Raw genomic sequence first — 14,112 nt, forward strand, 5'->3', positions numbered from 1 at the left:
CCCACACTCCCCCCCTTATCTCTTCCGACGGCATGGCCGCCATGCTCACTGTGTTTCGCCCTCAAACATTCGTTTCCGCTCTCTCCTTCTCTCATTCTCTTTGAGTACGGAGTACGTACTCTTTCTCTGCTAGGGTTTCTTGTTTCTTCAAAATAAAAGTTAAAAAAAAAGGTACGGTATAAAGGGGAGGGGGGAATGTAAACTAAAAGGAACAGAGAAAAAGATAACGTAAACGAAAGGGAAAATAAAAAATAAAAAAAAGAAAAATAAACGTAAAGAGAAGAAAAAGAAAAAAAAATAATCGTAAGAAAAAAAAATGCAAAATAAAAAAAATTAATAATAATAAAAAAAATAAAAAAATTATCTAATCTAAGCAATCAAATAACGAGTAGTTGTTAATCACAATCAATTCCCGACAACGGCGCCAAAAATTTGATGCGGTATTTTTATAACCACACTTACTAATCGGCAAGTGTACCGGGTCGTATCAAGTGATACCTTACGTGAGTAAGGGTCGATCCCACGAGGATTGATGGATTAAACAACAATAGCGTTTGATAGGATTAGTTAGACAGACAAAAAATAGTGTTGAGATGCAATATAAAAGACATTAAACAATATTAAAAATATTGAAGAAAGGCAAGTAATTAAGATGGGAATAATATATGGAGAAGATAGTTAAGGTTTCAGAGTTATCTATTTTTCCGGATTAACTTTTCTTAACTAATTTAATTATACAGGATTTAATTTATGGCAAACTGTATGTGACTAGACCCTAATTCCTTAGACCTTCCTAGTCTCCTCTAAAATTCATCAACAGCCAATTCCTTGGTCAATTAATTCCACTTAGAGGGTGATAATCAATTTCTAGTTTATATGCCACAAAAACTCTAATTACCCAAAAATAAAAGGATTATATGTCACGTATCCCGTTAAATCCAAATAATTAAAATTTAGGAGAAATTGTTTTCAAGCTGTTATTCAAGTAAAGAGCTTTTCCAAATTTTACAGGAACTCAAATAGAAAAAGGGTCATACTTCCGTTCCACCCAAATTCATAAAATAAAGAGCGAAAACAATTCTTAAATTATAAATCCACACATAAATTAAAATAGTAAAAGCAATAAAATTAATCCATAGAAATAGACAGAGCTCCTAACCTTAACAGTGGAGGTTTAGTTGCTCATGGAAAATAGAAAATAAGGATTCAGGTAAAAATGTACTGTCCTCCAATCTGATGGCATCAAATCCCTTTTTATAACTAATCCTAATAAATTTAAAATCTAATATTTAAAATTAAACTTAAAAATAATATCTTTTCCTAATTTAAGAATTGAATTTAAATTTGAATTAATTAACAAATCTTCAGTTGATGGGTGGGGACCACTTGTTCTGTCCATTCTGCAGCTTCTAATCTGTGTTTTCTGGACTGAAAATTGAGTTAAAACAGCCCAAAAATCGCCCCCAGCGTTTTTCTGCATTTTCTGCACGTGGCGCATGTGACGCGTCCGCGTCGTCCACGCGTTCGCGTCATTTGTGCAGATTCCAGTCCACGCGTTCGCGTCAGGCACGCGATCGCGTCATTGCGATTTCCTCCATTCCGCGCGGTCGCGTGAGCCATGCGTCCGCGTCTGTATTCGCTGGTCATCTCCTTGGCTTCTTCTCTTTCTCTGCAGAAATTCCATCAAATTCCGCCAAATGCTACCTAAAATAAACAGTATTGTACAAAACTCAAAATAGCATCCATAGTGGCTAAAATATAATTAATTCTTAATTAAATTCAACAATTTAGATGCAAATTCACTAGGAAAAGATAGACAAGATGCTCACGCATCATCAGCGTGGCACGCCAGTTCAACAAGGCAGAGGGGACTGGAAGGTTCAGCACAAGGGCGTGTCACTTGAGCTCGAAGGCGTGGCACACCAACCTTGTTTATTCCCTGGGCGTGCCACTTGAGCTCTAGGTGTGGCATGCCAAGCTAGAAGAGCTCAATACCATAATGGGCATGCCACTTGAGCTCGAAGGCGTGGCACGCCAACCTTGTTCATACCCTGGGCGTGCCACTTGAGATCGAAGGCGTGGCACGCCAGTTCATTGGTCCAGAGAGGAAGGATGCAGCATCCACCATGGGTGTGCCACTTGAGATCGAAAGCGTGACACGCCAACACAAGCCTCCAAAGAAGAAGATCACTGGGTGTGCCACTTGGGATAATGGGCGTGCCACTTGATGATTGAGGCATGGCACGCCAACATTACTTGCACCCAGGGTATGCCACTTGAGACCTAGGCGTGGCACGCCAGTGTAGTTGACCAGAGAAGAGAATGAAGTCCTTATTAAGGGCGTGGCACGCCAGCTACTAGGCGTGGCATGCCAGTTCAACATTCCAGAGAAGAAGGATGAAGAGTTTACTAAGGGCGTGGCACACCAGACTTGGGCGTGCCACGCTAGTTCAAGTCTCCAGAGGAGGATGATCATGCTTTATTAAGGGCATGGCACGCCAGACCTGGGCGTGCCACGCCAGTTCTAATTTCCAGAAAAGAAGGAAGGAAAAGCCACAATGGGCATGCCACTTGAGCTCGAAGGCGTGGCACGCCAAGCTAGCTGGAAGAAGGGAGTGTGCCACTTGGGAGTAGGCATGGCAGGCTAAGCCAAGCTGAGGAGCTGGGCGTGGCACGCCGCTCAACCGCCACTCACACGCCAGGCACATGGTTCATTTTATTAGAATTTCCTTTTCTTTTCAATTGTAATTTTCTTTCCCTTTTTGTAATTTTCCTTTTCTAGTAATAGGAGTAGTATAAATACCCCCTGAGAATACTGAAAAAGGGATTAGACTAGTGGTTAGTTTTAGTCTTACTTTACCCTTCACTTCATCTTCTTTCATCTCTTGTACTTTTCTCTAAGTTATGAGTAGCTAAACTCCCTCTCATTGGGAGAGGGAGCTCTGTTGTACTTGATAGATTAATGATAGTGAATTTCTTCTTCTCTTTATCTTCTCTTTGATTTGCTAGAAGGAATTTCGTTCTTCATGCTTAGTGTTCAATCGTCTTGGAAAAGAGGTTGAATGCAAAATGGGTTTCATAGGAACCTTGGAAAAAGAAACATGAAACCATGCTTGAAATCCCTTCTCACACTTGGGTAGATTTGGGTTTTGGAATTGGATATGGTGACATGAAATCCACCCACTATTTGGATCTATGAGGATGTGCGGTATAATCAAGGACCAAGCATATCTCTCTTCATGAGCAATTAGACCAAGGAATTGGCTGATTATCAAGATTTGAGAGATTGAATCACCAAGGGATTGGGGTTCAATTAATTTTGATTGCCAAGAGGTTAATGAGTTGCATGATCGAAGATGAGATGATCTGAATTTAATCCAAAGAGAGCAACATCTCCTAATCCCAATGAATCTTCCCTATTCTTATCTTCCCCATTCTTTATAGCTTTCTTTTAATTTATACTATTACCCATTCCCCCTTTATAATTCAGTCATTTATATTCCAGCACTTTACAATTCTGTTATTTACTTTTCTACACTTTATTGCTTTCCTTTACCTTTAAGTCATTTAAATTTCTGCTATTTAGAATTCTGCACTCAATAATCTCTATTGATTAGCTTGACTAAATCACCTATTAACTAAATTTGTTCAATCAATCAATCTCTATGGGATTCGACCTCATTCTTTATGAGTTATTACTTGACGATAATTTGGTGCGCTTGCCAAAGAACGGATTCATTATATAGTGAGTGAAATCCGGTCATCAGTATATACGAGATAAACCCAAAAAGGCCCAAAAGACAGCTTACCAAACCTGTTTCTCCAAATAAACCTCTAGGAGGGACAAAGTATAATATATACATAGTGGAGAGATAAACAACAAATATTCGTATAGAATGAGAACCGGAGGTTCTCAGCATGGTAGTGGTGCCGCATACATAAGATATAAGTTCCCGGGAAAGCCAGAGGCAATCCTAGAACTCCGACACTCAGATTATAAAACTTAAAGATTTAAAAACGAAAACCAGAAGTAGGGTGGTTCTCTAAGCTTCCTAAATTTAACTAAAACTGTACTAAAACCCTCAATCCTCCGCCTTTCCTCCAATCCTCCAACTCTGGTGCACAAACAAGCAAAACAGACAAGACAAGCACATACAAAAAGCATATATAACAAGTAGACAATTAGCAATTAACATGAATAAACAATTAAGCAAGCCAAGACAATGCACACTCAAACAAACATACAAATGCACATGATTCATGCCTTTTCTACTGACTGTGAGCTTACATGTCAGTTATATCACCAGAACCCGACACATCCGGCAGCTAACCCGGATATCATCTCTCTAACATGCCTCTACACTCTTGGGATATAGTGCCCGTCACACTCTTGGGATATAGTGCCTGCCACACTCATAGGATATAGTGCCTGTCGCATTTCCTGGGACAAAGTGTTTTCACACTCTTGGGATATAGCGCTAGCCATGCTCTCAGAATATAGTGCCTGTCATACTCATAGGATATATTGCCCGCCACATTTTCGAAGGTAAGGTGCTCCCACACTCTTGGGATATAGCGCCCGCCACGCACTCGGGATATAGTGCCCGTCACACTCATGAGATATAGTACCCGACACACCTTACAACAGAGAGAAACTCAACATACTCATCATCATCAATCATCCCAAATAGAGTTCAATTATCATATTCATTCATAAACATTCATTCAATATTATTATGGCCAAATATTCATCAATTGCATAACACTTTCACACTTCTCAACCATGATTCATCATGTTTTCAAGATTTTTTCTCTTCCAAGCTACCATCCCTTCCTAACTCCACCTTATCACTAAGCATACAACTAAAGTTTAGGGTTAAAAGAGTAAAAATAGAGGTTTAGAGGCACGAAATTATGTTTTAAAACAAAAAATCTACTTTGCTGAAAACAAGGGTCACGCATACGCGAGATGCCCAACCCAAAAGGGTTGGTCGTGTCGCGTGTAGGTGTTCGCATACGCAAGATATGCAGAGTGGCAAAAATGTTGAATGCTGCAGAATTTTAGTTTTGCACTCCGAACTTCCGACACTCATAACTTTTTTGTTTTAAAGCATTTATCATCTGTTTTTTGAACGGCGTAAACTTTACCGAGCCAATTTGCATATGAAAGAAGTTTGAAACAATTTGGGAGTTTGAGGACTAAGTTATGGCTCGCCAAAGTTTGGCCAAAAATCAGTTTTTCGCATAACTTCTCCAACCTCTATTTTACCAATAATCATAACTCATTTCTAACATTCCAAGCTTACAAACAATATCAAGACATACTAAATCATACCTCCTCATCCCACATTCATATTATGACATCTTATATACAATTTATCAAGTCCAACTTCAATAAGCTTAACACCCACAATCATTCCACATAACTTATCATCAATACATAAGCATTCTCAACCCCCACAAATAATCATTATTCATATCAAATATTATCATCATAAATCCATATCATCTCAAATATCACATAGTCTCATCAACTTCATCACTTGAAACAATTATCATCAATTATTTAACATACAATCTAATCACCCAACTCAACAACACTAAGAACAAGTACTCATATGTTCACTAATATCATCAAAGGTACTAAGCATTTAGCATACTCATGCACTCCAAGCTATCCTATGGTCATCTAGCCTAAGTTTTCACAAGACATTATATATTAAATACGAGAAACCAAAACCATACCTTGGTCAATTTTCCATTAATCTCGGAACACCTCAAGCATTCACCGCACCGCAAGCTCCACCACTCCAGTCCCTCACCAACAAACCCAGCCTCCAAAGTTCAATCTCTAGCTTTCAATTTCTCAACTTGTCTCTGATCCACAACCAATTTCAATCTAACATCATAATATTCACTATAATCAACATAGATTTCACTAATTCAACGTTTCACAAAGGGTTTGAGGGTGCTTTCCTGACCCACAGCTCCAATGAGCTAAACCCGAGAAAACCCGCAAGCTAATTCGAACCTAAACACCGAAATTAAACAATTTTCAACATAATTGTTCATCAAATTTTTGAAATTGGGAAGGAAAAAATTGAGGAAGAAAACATGGATTCCTTACCTGATTAGGTACTGGGTTTTGTAGAGCTTGACGCGCTGGTCACGTAACCGCAAACGGTACGGCGATCGGAGTTTCGGATCAAAAGTTATAAGGATTTGAATTAAGGACCAAGGGTTTGTAATTTGAGAATTGTTCTCCCCTCTTTTGCTTCTAAGTTCAGCATGTTTCCATTTCCATTTAAGGGAGAAAGGGCTGATGCCCTTCATTTATATAGCAAGTGGGCTGGACCTTGGGCCCATTTTGGGCCTGTTCACTCGATTTGGCACAATCTTGGGCCAAATTCTTTAGAATTAGTGTCAAATTTTTATTTTAATTAGTTCTACCTCACTAAACTATAAAATTCTATTTTCTAATTTATTTGCTTAATAATTAATTTATTAATTAATTATTCACTCATTTTGCAGGTTTTACGCATCATGTGCATTGCATGTTTTGCTTGAGTGTGCATTATTTTGTTTTGCCTAACTGCTTATCTTTGCTTATCTGCTACTTGCTGTATCTTTACCATTATCTATGTTTTCCTTATTTGATTTGTATGTGTATGTATTTGAGAGATCCCTCATGCTGGTAGAGGTACTGAGAGTAGTTCCACCGGTGATGAGGAGATTTGAGATGACAGGAGGTGTAGAGTTAGATTGGAAATAGAATCCCTTAGATAAGAGTACTGAGTTTCTGGCTTAGTATAATCTTTAAGTTAAAATCTGAGTGTCGAATTTCTAAGAATGCCTCTGGCTTTCCCGAGACCTTATATATTATCTATGTGGATACCTTTATCATACTGAGAACCTCCGATTTTCATTCCATATATATATTATTGCTTTCAGATGCAAGACGTGAGACACTACGTTGAGATTGCTGAAAACTCTTTGGGAGCAAAAATCTACATTTTGGGCTTTTTATATTATGTATTTAGTTATCTATATGTGTACCTTCTCCGATTTTGTATAAAAATATGTTTTGTCCCTCTTAGAGGTTGACTATGGAGAACTAGGTTTTGTATTTGTCTTTTGGTTCACTGTTGGGTTGTATATATATACTCTAGCCAGCCTTTGATTCACAAGTCGAGTCTAGAGCTTGATTATGTAACTATCTTTTGGAACTCTACTTATATATACCTGTCTTTTGGTTTTATTCTAGCCGGCCTTTGTTTCGCAGGTCTAGTCTAGAGCTTGATTATGTAACTATCCTTTGGAATTCTACTTATACATACATGTCTCTTGGTTTTTTTGTATAAGCTTTCGATCTTAACGCTTTTCGAGTGTGACGAAATTGTCTGGTCTTGGTTTTTGCATAACTTTTTCCTTCCCGGCTCTATTTTGTTTTTAGAGGTCGTAACGCCTTACCACATTTGATTTACGACCTACGCGTAAAGCTGATCAGCGGATATTTTATACGCTTTTTGGGGGTATTTTCATATAGTTTTTAGTAGGATTTAGCTACTTTTTAGTATAGTTTTATTAGTTTTCATGCAAAAATCACATTTCTGGACTTTACTATGAGTTTGTGTGTTTTTCTGTGATTTCAGATATTTTCTGGCTGGAATTGAGGGACCTGAGCAAAAATATGATTCAAAGGCTGAAAAAGGACTGCAGATGCTGCTGGATTCTGACCTTCCTGCACTCAAAATGGATTTTCTGGAGCTATAGAAACCCAATCGGCACACTCTCAATTGCTTTGGAAAGTAGACATCTAGGGCTTTCCAGAAATATATAATAGTTCATACTTTGCCCGAGTTTTGACGATGCAAACTGACGTTTAAACGCCAACTTCCTGCCCTATTCTGAAGTTAAACGCCAGAAACAGGTTACAAACCAGAGTTAAACGCCACAAACAAGCTGCAACCTGGCGTTTAACTCCAAGAGAAGCCTCTACACGTGTAAAGCTCAATGCTTAGCCCAAGCACACGCCAAGTGGGCCCTGAAAGTGGATTTCTGCACTATCTATCTTAGTTTACTCATTTTCTGTAAACCTAGGTCACTAGTTTAGTATAAAAACTACTTTTAGAGACTTACTATGTATCTCGTGACATTTTACATCAGAACTTGTATTCTCTACGGCATGAGTCTCTAAACTCCATGGTTAGGGGTGAGGAGCTCTGCTGTGTCTCGATGAATTAATGCAATTACTACTGTTTTCCATTCAATCACGCTTGTTTCTATTCTAAGATATTCACTCGCACTTCAACATGATGAATGTGATGATCCGTGACACTCATCATTATTCTCACCTATGAACGCGTGCCTGACAACCACCTCCGTTCTATTTGCAATAGCTTGAGTGCATATCTCTTGGGTTTCTAATATAAGATTAGAACCTTCGTGGTATAGGCTAGAATTACTGGCGGCCATTCTTGAGATCCGGAAAGTCTAAACCTTGTCTGTGGTATTCCGAGTAGGATCTGGGATGGGATAACTGTGACGAGCATCAAACTCACGAGTGCTAGGCGTAGTGACAGACGCAAAAGGATCAATGGATCTTATTCCAACATGAGTGAAAACCGACAGATGATTAGCCGTGCAGTGACAGCACATTTGTACCATTTTCACTAAGAGGACGGATGGTAGCCATTGACAACGGTGATCCACCAACATACAGCTTGCCATGGAAGGAGCCTTGCGTGCGCGAAGAAGAAGACAGTAGGAAAGCAGAGATTCAGAAGAAAGAGCATCTCCAAAACCTCAACCTGTTCTCCATTACTGCATAACAAGTATTTATTTCATGTTCTTTTACTTTTTACAATTAAAACTAAGAATCATTACTAATATCCTGACTAAGAATTACAAGATAACCATAGCTTGTTTCAAGCCGACAATCTCCGTGGGATCGACCCTTACTCACGTAAGGTATTACTTGGACGACCCAGTATACTTGCTGGTTAGTTGTGCGGAATTGCAAAAGTGTGATTGTGATTTCGTGCACCAAAAGCTCTATGTGATAGGGTGTTACAAAGAAGGGTTGAGAGATGTTTGGTTGGATAGGACCCTTGAAAGGTGGAAAAGTTTGAATTTTAGCAGAGTTTATGCCGAAAATTTTATAAGAATCTGCTTCAAATTGAATAAATGATTATGTTTTTAATTAAGATTATGCTTGGAAAAATTAAATGATTTTTGAGTCTTTTTAGAAAAAGTTTTAAACTTAAGATGAATTTGAAGTTAATTGATAAAACTTTGTTAAATGAAAGATTTTAATATTGTCGGGATGGTGATTCGTTTCGCCCATGGTGAGGGCGGCGGCATAGTCCCGCTCACAAATTGATGAGGTTGATTACTTTAATAAATGAATGGGTTATGATGAGTTATATCTTCTGAAATTGGTTGAGATTGTGATTATAATTGTAAATGTGATATGATGACCGGATTGGCAAGGACGTGAGTTTTGTCCTGCTTGCGTGAAAAGGATGTGGATTTTGTCCCGCGTGCGTTGTTGATAAGGCATCGCCACCGGACAAGGATGATGGTTTTATCCCACTTGCTCGGAGTTGTGGTGTAAATATAGGAAAGGTAGAAAGACAATCTTCTTTGTGTTATTCTCCTACATTCTTTCTGGTTGCAAGGTGAGAAGACACTCTCCTTTGTGTGGGATAGCACTCTCCGTTGTTTTATGTGGCATGGCCTCATAGGAAAAACTGGAAAGACACTCTTTTTCATATTATTCCCCCTGGTAATACCTCCAAGAGAAGGTGAAAAGGAACTCTCCTTCGTATTATTTCTCTTGGGGATGCGCAACAGAGATACGATATCTGTGTTAGATATCGGATGTGTTGGGTCTGACAGTTTAACCAACACATGAGCTCACGGCTAGTAGGACAGACATGCATCATATGTATTTATTTGGGTGCACATAATTATTTAGTTTGCCTACTTGTTAATATATTTATTTACTACTTGTACTACTTGAATTATCTGTACTTTGTTGTGCTTGATTTTAGGTGAATTGCTTGTGTTTGTTTTCCACGAGTAATGAGGCAAGATTTGATGATGGTTTTGGTTGGTAACTTGGATTGCGACTAAGTTTGATGTGCTTGGTTAACTTTACATATTGAGATAGTAAATCTTGAAAGAAGTAGGAAGTGAGTAATGTGCCCGATGATCAAAATTAAGAAAAGTAAACGACAGTTGAATTAAATTGGCCAATTTATATTTTCAGGAAATAGAGGAAGAAGCCTATGAAGAGTTTACTAAGCTTTTGGTTGTGCTTTATTTATTGTATTCTCTTAGATCTTTTTCCTCGCCTTTGTTATCGTTATTTATATATCTTTAAAGAGAGATCAAAGTTGTGATTTTATATTATATATTTGTATATTACTTGTATATATTATTCTAATGAATGTAAAAGTGTTGTGATGAGTTGTATGTTTGTATGTACGTATAAAAGAAAAATATTTTCGGTTATTCAAGAAAAAGTCAATAAAAATTTCAGGTAAAGGCTCCTATTTATCATAGTTATATATATAGAAGTCATCGTAATATTCTCATTATCAAAGTGGTGCAACCAAAAACATGACATTCTAGTGGTGTGGGTGTTACAGATTCTGTTATTACTTCAAAAAAATTAATTTCGGAATTAGCTTAAAACTCATCTTATAATCTTCAATTATTTAGAACTAGTTTTGAATACGTGATATATAATTCAACTAGGGATAGTTTTTGAATATTGTGTGGCTTAAAAATCAAAACCGCTTTTCATCTCTTCTCTTGATTAGTTGACCAAAGAATTAGCGATTAATTGGGTTAAGAGAAATTAAATTACCAAGGAACTGGAATTTGATTATAAATTATTTGCTGTGAAAAGATTTTTGCATGAGTTAAAATAAGAAAGGATAAGCATTGTATTTTAAGAATCAAACATCTTCGAGGCCTTCAACTTCCTCATCCATTGATTTTCTTCCAACCTCATAAAGCATTCTCTCGTCATCTTCTTCAGTGTTCTTGCTTCTAATTCAAATCTACAATCCTCTTGCCAAAGTTTGATCAATCTAATTAGAGATTTAATTAGACGTTTCTTGTCTCAATCTATTAATTCTCGTGGGAATAATATTCACTCACAATGGTATTACTTGAACGATTTGGTACACTTCCCAATATCTGAATACATTGATTTTTTGCTCATCAATTAACGAGTTAGACACATCGACTCATTTGACTCATGTTTTTTTTAATTACTTCGTAAGTTTTTAGTAATTCTTTTATAATAAATTATCTAAAATCTAAAAACTAGTTAGTTTATTATGACTCAAACACAATGAATTATATTGTGAGTGAGTTACACGTGCCAAGATATAGTTAGGTAATGTAGCATAGTCAAGTGTATGCATGTCTGATCCATCATTGATATAGGTGCATACAACTTTTCCAACTTAATCTGATAACTTCGAAAGTGTTATTCATTTTACTACACCATCCTAATGTCAAAATAGATAATAAATTATTATTATTATTATTATTATTATTATTATTATTATTATTATATCTTTTTGAGTGACTACTTTTTTTTACCTCAAAATACCAAATTGTGTGTATTATCAGCTTTCATGGTTTCATTTGGTGATTTAATGGACAATAAGGAATATTAATTTTATTAACTTTGCTCATCATTACACACTATTTACCTTCATAAAGGTTAAATTAGTTACACCAAATTTTATTAAATATCATCTGTAACTTATTTGCTTATTATTCTTCAGCTACCTTAACAATTTTCTTTCCAACATTATTTCCATTGAAGATTCCTACAAAAGCAGAAGGGATGCTCTCAACACCAGATGACACGTCTTCAATCACATGCAACTTTCCAGTTTGAAGATAGGCTGATGTTTTCGCAATGAAGTCTGGAAAAACATTCATAAAATCTGCAGCCAAAAATCCTCTAATGTTGATTCTGTTATACACAACATTCAACATGTTTGGTGATGATCTCTTTTCTGCATCAGTATATTGTGAGATTACTCCACAAATAGATACTCTACCAAATGTATTCATATTCGCAATTGCTGCCTCTAGCATTTCTCCCCCAACATTGTCGAAATATACGTCAATTCCATTAGGAAAGTACCTAAAATTAAAAATAGAATAAACAATTTCATATATGTTCGTTTGATTATTAATTACTAGGTGCATTCGAGTATATCTATGCTACAGTAATTACAGTATTTCAAGAAGTATGTTAAAATTAGAGTTAAACATTTTTTTTATAATTTAACAACACTTTTTAAAAAGTGTTACTAAAAGAAATGTTACCAAAATATAAAAAAAAAATTGTGACTTTAATTTTTATAACACTTACATAGTTACTGTAGCTACCATAAACACATACATAGTAAAATCCATTTTATTACTAACGCTTTAAAAGTACTTTTATTCAACTAAAAATATTGAAAAGAGGCCAGGACATGATAAATGTTTTTTATTTAAATTAGGGTTTAGATTTTAACAACAACAACAGCAATAATAATAATATTAGTAGTGGTAGTGATGATGATCAACCATGTTAATTAGATGTGTACTAAAATCAACCACTAGTATAAAATATATGTTAGAATATAAGATATATATTAAAAATAAGTTAAGCAACATATATACATGCATGTGTGTATGTGTGTTTTCTTTTTGGGTAATTTACGTATTTAAATGATATGAACACAAAAATTATTAAATTGTCCTAAAAGCAAATCCTCTCACCGTTAATATAAATTGTGTGATTTATAAATATTTTAAATGAAAATGTAAAACCAACAAAAAAAAATCCACGATTTGTTGGCTTTTAAGCAAATACGTGAAATAATATATAACATAAATAGTTGGCTTTTATTGGGTTTTAAAGTCTTCAAAAATCTATACTAAAATACAAGAAAATACTATGATTTAGTGGGTTGAAGATGCTGAAATACAAATCATTTTAAATGCCACGATTTATGAGGATATGATATAAATCTAAGATGATACCTACGATTTAGGAACGTCAGGAATCAAATTCGTTGAAAGGTAATAATTTAGTGTATGGATTAGAGCATTTTGACGGTATAAATTGGCCAAAATAATATAGAAGAGTGTAATAGAGTGAAAAAATGGATAATAGTTTCTTAGCATTTGTTCATTGCGAAAATTTTTTTTTAAAGAAATTAAATAATCCACCAATCTATTATTGATTAAGTTGATCTTAGTTTACATTTTTTTCTCAATACTTTTTTGAAGTGCTAATATAAAGACAATATTAATATTACAATACAGTAAGTTAATCTTAGTTAAAATATTTTTTATCTACTCTTTTTAGTATTAACCGAGATGTTAGTTTTAGTTAAAATTTGGATGAAATGTTAACAAATTTGGATGGAATATTAACAAGTAAATTAAATTACACTGTTAAAATTTTTAACTAAAACTTGCATCTCAATTAGTATTAAAAGAGTACATGAAAATATTTTAACTAAGATTAACTTACTGTATTGTAATATTAATATTGTCTCTATTAGCACTCCAAAAAGCATTGAGAAAAAAGTTTTAACTAACATCAACTTGATTAATAATGGACCGAGAGATTATCTAGTTTCTTTAATTTCTCCCATACAATGAACAAATGCTAAGAAACTATCACCTATTTTTTCACTCTACTACACTCTTCTATATTACTTTGACAAATTTATACCATCAAAATGTTCTGATTGACATACTAAATCGTTGCCTTTGATTGAGTTTTGATTCCTTATGTTCCTAAATCGTGGGTATCATCTTGAATTTATATCATATTCTCATAAATCATGACATTTAAAATAATTTTATGCTGCAATATCTTCAACCCACTAACTCGTGATACTTTTCTGTGTTTTAGGTTAGATTTTTGAAGACCTTAAAACCTAATAAAAGCCAACGATTTATGCTACACATGTTTTACGTTTTTGTTTAAAAGCCAATAAATTGTGGGTTCTTTGCTAGTTTTACGTTTTCGTTTAAAACATTTATAAATTTTATAATTTATATTAAAGGTGAGAG

General features: G+C 35.4%; 1 protein-coding gene across 1 annotated transcript in view; it reads right to left on the bottom strand.

Moving 5' to 3' along the window:
* The window catches only part of LOC107643883 (2-alkenal reductase (NADP(+)-dependent)-like), a 16,835-nt gene continuing 14,402 nt past the window's right edge, over positions 11,680 to 14,112 (bottom strand). The window contains exon 5 of the mRNA XM_016347631.2: positions 11,680 to 12,178. Within this exon, the coding sequence (XP_016203117.1) occupies positions 11,800 to 12,178 (379 nt within the window). The 3' untranslated portion in view covers positions 11,680 to 11,799. The remainder of the gene's footprint in view (positions 12,179 to 14,112) is intronic.

The sequence above is a fragment of the Arachis ipaensis genome, chromosome B05, assembly GCF_000816755.2.
Source record: "Arachis ipaensis cultivar K30076 chromosome B05, Araip1.1, whole genome shotgun sequence".
Taxonomy (NCBI): domain Eukaryota; kingdom Viridiplantae; phylum Streptophyta; class Magnoliopsida; order Fabales; family Fabaceae; genus Arachis; species Arachis ipaensis.